This window comes from Acanthisitta chloris, unplaced genomic scaffold (genome assembly GCF_000695815.1).
Source record: "Acanthisitta chloris isolate BGI_N310 unplaced genomic scaffold, ASM69581v1 Scaffold33138, whole genome shotgun sequence".
NCBI classification, from domain to species: domain Eukaryota; kingdom Metazoa; phylum Chordata; class Aves; order Passeriformes; family Acanthisittidae; genus Acanthisitta; species Acanthisitta chloris.
In genome coordinates, this window is record NW_008685915.1 from 218 (window position 1) to 8507 (window position 8290).

The 8290-nt window shown below is 42.5% G+C and overlaps 1 protein-coding gene across 1 annotated transcript; it reads right to left on the reverse strand.

Annotated features, from left to right (window-relative positions):
* Positions 1-225: 225 nt before the first annotated feature.
* On the reverse strand, positions 226-8176 carry LOC103807219 (endoplasmin; the record flags this gene model as incomplete). The annotated part of the gene is made up of 13 exons (XM_009079940.1): positions 8080-8176; positions 7089-7230; positions 6889-7005; positions 6196-6527; positions 5304-5415; positions 4555-4671; positions 3828-3944; positions 2539-2676; positions 1787-1864; positions 1630-1695; positions 1107-1376; positions 606-875; positions 226-362 (listed from the first exon to the last, which is right to left on the reverse strand). Coding segments are annotated over exons 2-13 (1796 nt in total), but the record flags the coding sequence as incomplete, so codon positions are not given.
* Positions 8177-8290: the final 114 nt, after the last annotated feature.

An 8290-nucleotide genomic window follows, 5' to 3' on the forward strand; every position in this document is an offset into this window, starting at 1 on the left:
ACTGCAGACAGCGAATGCCACTGATGAGTCTTGCTCACCAGGCAGTTTTACATACTGGGCTTTGAGATAACAATGTAAGACTATAATGGAGATTCAACTTGGTGTTGTTAAGGTCGCTTTCAACCAAGAACCATCTGAACCAGATGGAAGCTTGGTGTGGGCACAACAAGGAAGGGAGGCCACCAATTGCATTTCATGTCTGCTTCTACAGAACTGAAAGCTTACTTTGTGGATATATCCTTCCCAGTTTGGTAAGCTTGAGCCTTCATGATCCTTTCCATGTTACCAGACCATCCATACTGACTAGCCACAAGAGCACATGGAGACTGGGTCAAACGTTGAGACAGCACAGCCTTTTCAATCTGCAGGAAAACACCCCAGAGCTTAGTATTGGTTCACAGAGCTAACAGCTTATACAGTGAATAAATAACACTGCAACCTCCTGTCAATGAGTTCTGAAGAACAAAGACAACCTCCTAACTCTTGATATTCCTGAAATTAGAGTATTAAACATGTTTATGCCTTAAGACAGAAGCTACTGTCAAGTCTGTGCTCAAACCACCTGCAAAGTGATGTAGCAAGTACAGCAGCATTCAAAGATAAACATGACATGCAATGCAACATTTTACCTTGTCTTTTAGAGCTTTGTCTTTCATCCAGTTTAAGAGTGGTTCAAATTCCTTTTCCAAGGCTTCCCGACTCTCCTTAGACTTTTCACTTTCTTCAAATTTAACTCCTTCTTTTGCTACGTTCTGAAATCTCTTGCCATCAAACTCTGGCAAAGCCTGAATACAGTATTCATCTACAGGTTCAGTCAGGTAGATCACTTCATAGCCCTTTTTCAGCAGACGTTCCACAAACGGGGAGGACTCAGCCTAGGATAGCAAACATCAGATGCCAATTAACTGCGCTGGTACCAGCAGCTACTGAAACTATTTGACAAGTATATGACTGTTTGACAAATACTGGTATCAGAACAACTGAACTGCAGCAGTAACAACCATGGAGGCTCCACAATTACAGCAAACACACAGTTCATAATGTTTATGGGACTAACATTAGAAGCTGTTTGAATATTTTCGTCCCTTCCCCCCTCTCTCACATACCTCCTTTCTGCTGGCACCTGCCATGAAATAAATTTTGTCCTGCTTCTCTTTCATTCTTTCCACATACTGATCAAGGCTTGTGAGGTTACTTTCATGATGAGAAGACTGGAAGCGAAGCAGCTTTGCCAGTCGTGTGCGGTTGGAGTGATCCTCAATAACACCAAGCTTCACATTGGTACCAAACTCCTTCCAGAACGTGTCATTGTACTTTTCCTCTGCGATTTTCTTGATCATATCGAGAGTTTTGCGAACCAGTTTCTTCCTGATCACCTGAAAAAAAAAGCCCCAGCAATACTGAGTTACAACAACGAGCACATGGAAGAGTCCTCACAATTCAACCCCCCCTGCAAAGGATGAATTCCAGACACTTGGTGTCTCTGACCTGAAGCAGACAGAGGTGGTCTGAAAACAGCCATGTGTGGATTTCCTGTGCTTTAACCAAATTAATCAAGCTATTATTCTTCTAAATCTTACTCCTGTCATGTGCTTACAATGAAAATAAATCTAAGATCAATAAGCTTACCTTAAGCAATTTGTGCTGCTGAAGTGTTTCACGAGATACATTTAAAGGAAGATCATCAGAATCCACCTAAATGGAGGAAGAAACTTATAAGTATAACCAAACAGCATTTGAAGATTTACAAGTAAACTGAATGCAAATAAGACTTGTAAATACTTACAACACCCTTGACAAAGTTAAGATATTTGGGCATCATGTCATGGAAGTCATCAGTGATGAACACTCTTCGAACATAGAGCTGAAGCACAAGAGAAGACAAGGTTATTCTGGGTTTCTCTTACCTGAACCCATACATGTAAGGAGTTAAAGAATGCCTTTCCTGTCTCAAACACTGTTAGGGATTCTCCCTAAGATGCACTAGCCACCAAGGCAACAAGTTGAGATAAGCACAAAAAAGGAGTTTGTGCTAAATCCAGGTCTGATGGAGGTGAGATGTGGTTAGCACCTCCTGATTAACATACCTAAACAACCATCTCCACTGTGGCAAACTTCATATCCATATCAAAGATCACCTGGACCAGGCAGGATCTGTGACACCCCCCCAGCCCAGCTTTGTATAGAAATGAGGATTACACCTACAAGGAGATCCAGAATTTGGACTGTATAAAGGTGGTGCCCCGAGATGAGTAAGTCAGGTCTCCCATCACCAGAACAGCAGCTTGGGATCCCCACCATCAAGAAGCCCAGGGTGAAGAAAGACCAACGGGACACTGCTAGATCCACAGGTGGTGAGTTTCCCCTTCTCCCCCCTCTTCCCTAATTTCTCATAATTATAATTAAATAAACCACTTATCATTGTACTATTAATGTATTATTGACTTTTGGCATTTGGTCTCATTGGCACCTTAATTTGGGTAGAGGCAGCTCTCACAAATCAGACGATAACAATACCCACACACTTTCTTGTCCTACCTTGATGAAATCACTTTTTTTGGATCCATATTCATCAAACAGTCCACGTGGAGCAGAATTAGGAACAAACAAGATGGATTTGAAAGTTACTTCCCCTTCTGCAGTGAAGTGGATGTAAGCCATTGGGTCATCATGTTCCTGGGGACAGAGAATTCTTCTCATTGACATGGGGAAAATACCAGTGAACCATTTTCAGTCATAACATGCATTTGCCAAGTAAGTCCAATTATTTGACAACTGATCTATCTAACCATGTTAGGATCTATCATGGCGACAAAAGCAAGTTACAAGAGCTGAGCTACTCACATAAAACTAACCTTGGTAAAGTCATCTTCCTTGAGATCTGCTAAGTTTTGTTACCAGTAGCACAATAACAAATACAGTATCACCACAGCTCAGTTAAGAGACTCCATGTAACATATTACATTATACTGACACACAATGTTACCAGAAAGCTCTATCTCCCTCCTTCAACACGTGCAACAAGTATCACCATGTGCAACAAGTACACCACCACACTCAGATGAAACAAATTTCCCTGTCAACATTTAAACACATCAGGAAGCTCCACAGGAGCTGAAGCATTACTTCTCAAACCTACATCACTTAACACTTGCATGGCAGTACCTCCCCTCTGGGGGGGGAAAAAAAAAAAAAAAAAAAGATAAATTCCTGAGAGAGATGTTACACCTTCCAGGCTCTCTGCAATTCCATCTACTGGGAAACAGTCCATTGCATAAGCACTCAGTTTTACTTAGGCAGCAAGAGATACTACAGAAAATCTCTTGCTTTGCAAAAATGATAAAATCAACCAGGTTGAAAAAGACCTCCAAGATCATCAAGTCCAACCCTACCATGGTTACTAGACCATGGCACCAAGTGCCACATCCAGTCTCATCCTAAAAACCTCCAGGGACAGTGAATCCACCACCTCCCTGGGCAGCACATTCCAACGCCTGAGCACTCTCTCTGGAAAAAAAATCTCCAATCTAATACGCACCCTTAACCTCCCCCGACAGAGCTTGAGTCTGTGTCCTCCTGTCCTGCTGCTGGTTGCCTGGGAGAAGAGACCAACACCCACCCACCTACAACCTCCTTTCAGGGAGTTGTAGAGGGTGAGAAGGTCTCCCCTGAGCCTCCTCTTCTCCAGACTAAACAACCCCAGCTCCCTCAGCCTCTCCTCATGGCACTTGTGCTCCAGTCCTTTCACCAGCCTCGTTGCTCTTCTCTGGACCTGCTCCAGCACCTCAATATCCCTCCTGAGCTGAGGGAACAATCTTGAGGCTTACCTTGGAAAAGGTTTTGTAAAAAGCTTTGTATTCATCTTCTTCAACTTCTTTAGATGGTCTCTGCCAGATTGGTTTTATGTCATTCATGAGCTCCCAGTCCCAGACAGTCTTTTCAACCTAGGTACACAAACACCACAGCAGAGAAAGAGTCACTCTTTACTTCAGGTTAAGTCAGTTAAAGACACTCCACTGAGGCCAAGACATAAAACAAGCCAAAAAACCTCAAACATGCTCTTCCTAATTTACAAAATCAATTAGGCAATAGTCTGGGTGTACAATGTGCAAGTACACACATTGCTGCAGCACATGGAAACAAAACTTCAATCCATGCTCTCATGTGTTGTTCCATGTACACCGATCACATTCACCAAGTACCAGGATTTCTGTTCTACTGCTGCTCTGGAAAAAGCTTTCCAGCAGAGCATACTTCAACTAGCCAACAGTGTCAGATTACTGGAGTCTGCTACCATTTCAAGCAGTTCAATCCGTACTTATAATTAGTTCTGTGACCACTGCCTCATGAGGCTGGTGTCAGTCATCTGCCTGACCTCAACCCAGTCTGTTTTGTTTACAGTCTTTGCTGACAAGACACCTATCTGCACTTCCAAAGAATTGCTTCTGGAAAGCACACAGACACTACTGAACCACACACCTCTGGAAGCCTACCCCGGAAAACCACCGAATTATCTGACACAAGTTACAAAATCCCAAGTCTAACACAGCTTACCTTCTTGGTTTTTGGTTTCTTTTCTTCCTCTTCTTCTTCAACTGCGGCTTCATCATCATCAGTTTCTTCTTTCTCCTTTGCTTCCTCCTCTTCAATGGGTTCCTCAACAGTCTCTGTCTAAAGAGACAACTCAAACTGGCAACTTGGAACACTTTGGCTTCCTACCAGGTATGTTCTAATATGCTCTCAAACAGCTTCCATATCACAGCACTACTTTGACTTGTGCTATTTGCCTATTGCAAACTTTTCTCCTTGGGTAGTACTTCTTAGTTGCCTTTTTCACCAAAAACATGCTTTCCTTCTATGCACTGTGAAATCACAGTATTCAAATCTAGGTTTTTCAAAGGTTTACCCATAGTGCTAATCAGAGTCTTGGTGAATTTTAAATTGGTGCTACACCAAGCAACCATCAGAACAGCCCTACAATTTGAGACACTGCCCTCATTTTTAGGAGGACACTTAACCATGGCCCTGATTGAAAGCTTGACAAAGCTTCCATCTACCAAACAGAGCTAATGGAATAATGATACATTAACACAGTCCTGTTCCTTTAATAAAGCTGAGTCAGTTCAAGTCTGATTTTAGCAACACACTAACTTTGAGAGAAAGTAACTAGTAAAATACAAGCCAAAAGAGTCAAGAAGAGAAGACTTCTAGACAAGTAGCAGCTCTCACCCTTCCTGCAGTATCTGGACAGACAGCTGCCACAAACAGAGCTCAGTGTGCAGTGCTCAGTTAAACACACTTACCTTGCTGCTCCACACGTATATGGGGAAGTTGATGAACTGTGAGTATTTCTTTACTAGATTTTTGACAGTATCCAGCTCAAGGTAATCAGATGCTTCCTCCTTCAAGACAAGACTAGAGAAAATAAAAGATAAACCTTCAAGCGAAGTGTAGGACAAGTATTTTGACATAGTTTCATGGAAGATGTATTTTCCTGTCACAGCTATAGCAATTCAGATTTATGCCAGACACCTTTTATTACCTGAACTCAAATGATCTCAAAGAATACAACTCCTACTACACTACTCCTATGAGAAGGGGCAATTCCTTTCAACAGCTGAGGGTTATATAACATCCAACAGTCTAAATGAAAACCTCAGATCATCCTGATATTTACCAGGATCTTGCTGCACTCACTGGATTTACTTGAAACTAGAGATCAACTTTTCTGTAAGTGCCTTCTCCAGGCAGACATCCTCCAAACCAAACACATTTATCTGCTCAGGAAAGAAATAAAAACAGGACTGTCTAACTGCCTCCAGTTTGCACTTTGCACCAGACCAATCTCACTGGTATATAAACACAGCCAGTTTCTCAGGCAAAGCTCTACAGCCCCTGGGCCACAACTGGGAACTGAAGGAGCCTGCAGGCAGCTGAACTGCCCAGAACTACTTGCTGACAGTGGTCAAGATACTGATTGTTTTCTTAGCTCATCTAACAGAACATGAAACAAATTAAATCACTCCACATGTCTTCTGGATGCAGTTTACATGCTTCTATTGAACTGGACAAAGCTGCATTACAAGAATCAAATACTGAGAGTCACAAAGCTAAAGTCACCGACATACCCCCAATAAGCAAAGTGTGACCCACACCACCTTTTTTCTTGGAAATCCAACAAAACTTCACACTTACGTAATGGTTGTGCCACGTCCTAGAGTGTTCCCTCTTGGGTCATCGATCACAGAAAACTCATTTGAATCTGACTCCCAAATGTGTTGGGTATCATTGTTGTGTTTGGATGTGACAATGACTCTGTCTGCCACTAAGAAAGCAGAGTAAAAACCAACACCAAACTGTCCGATTAACTCTGAGGTTGACTGGCTATCATCCTGCATTTCAGTCATTTTGTTGAGGAACTCACTGGTACCAGACTTTGCAATGGTACCCAGGTTCTTAACCAGCTCCTCCTTTGTCATGCCAATGCCTGTGTCTGTAACATGAAGCATGTTCTTCTCTTTGTCACACTGGAAAAGAAGAGAGACCAAAGAGCAGTTTGACTTTGAGTAGCTATTACATACCCCTGTGGCAGTGTGTTATGTGTTAAGATTCAGAGCAAATTCAAATATGCCTGGCTGCAATAAATTGGATTTGCAGTAGCTACAGAAGCATTCCAAGACTTGAGTTACTCTTTGTAAAGCCAGAAATATATTGCCACCACTAAGAGAAGAGTAGTCATTGATAAAGTTCATTGCAAGGGTTCTGATGTGGTCCTAGTTTGTATTTGCATCAGTATTAAGCCAAACATTTAGATTTAATGATGGACTATATTTTCACATTCCTCTCACCACTGCTCTGAAATCAGTGATTGCATCTAATCCTTCTCACCTTGATTTTGACTGTGAGTTCCTCATTCCCAGCAAGAGCATTTTCGTCGGTTAAGGATATTAACCGTATCTTATCTAAAGCATCTGAAGCATTTGAAATGAGTTCTCTCAGGAAAATCTGAAATAGAAACCAAGAATCAGGAATTCCAGAAGACACAAACACCCCCCCAAGAACTAACATCTCCTGATAAAAGTACCAACCTCTTTATTTTTATATAAAGAATTGATAATTAGCTTCATCATTCTGTTCACTTCTGCTTGAAATGCAAACTTCTCAGATTTCTCTCTGATTTCTTTGATCTGAGATGCATTTAGGCCATCTAGTTGGATAGCTTCCTCCTCTCTGTTAGGACAATGAAAACCTGTCAAGCATTCTTGTCCACAAACAGCATCACCAACTTTTATCAAGCAACAGCAATAATCCTAGTTTGAACAACATAAAGATCTTCAAGCAGTGATGCAGCCCAAAATTACATGATCAAATGAGCTATGTGCAAGCATAGCTATTCCTCAACCGCATAACCTTAGCCTGAAACCTGAGAGAAAATTCATGCTTGCAAGTGAGAGTTCTTCAGAGAAAAAGAAATCCAGGGAGTAATACAGTTAGGTTAAACCCTCAGCACAGGAAGCCAGAGAGGGACTCTTTGTTACGATCAACAATGACAGGACAAGGGGCAACGAGTACAAATGGAAGGAGAGGAAATATACACTAGATATTTGGAAGAACTGCTTTCCTATGAGGGTGGTGAGACACTGGCACAGGTTGCCCAGGGGGGCTGTGGTTGCCCCAACCCTGGCAGTGTTAAAACCAGGTTGGATGAAGCCTTGAGCAATCTGGTGTGGTGGGAGGTGTCCCTAAAAATCTATGTTTCTATGTACTACAGGAGGTGAGGCAGTTCATGGGCACAGAGCCATTTCACCAGTAGGCACTACACTGACAACACTAATGACATGCAGGAGTAAACTTCTACAAATGTACTGTTTTTTACTGAACTATGGGTACTAGACAAGGCCAAGTTGTTTCTGAATCCAGGCTCTCAGACCCATTTCTATGTAGCAGACTTCTCCAAAAACATTTTATTTCCCCCAGCGACTCGACCTCTCTTTTACACCCCCTCCCTAATCCCGAGGCTTCAGGCATTACTAATGCTCCAACTGACCCTTCCAAAGCAGGAGCACCCCAGGTACTAACCTCTGAACAACTTCATCATCCGTTCGAGACCCTTCTCTGCTTTTACCCAAGTCATCTTCCACGGTCGCATCTACATCCACCTCATCGGCTCTGACCGACACTGATGAAAGAGAAAACCAACACTCTGAGCCTCAAACCCCGGACGCAATGCCCAACTTCGGTACTCACTACTCCACACGGCTTTAGGCTTATCTCCGTCCCTTCACCCTCC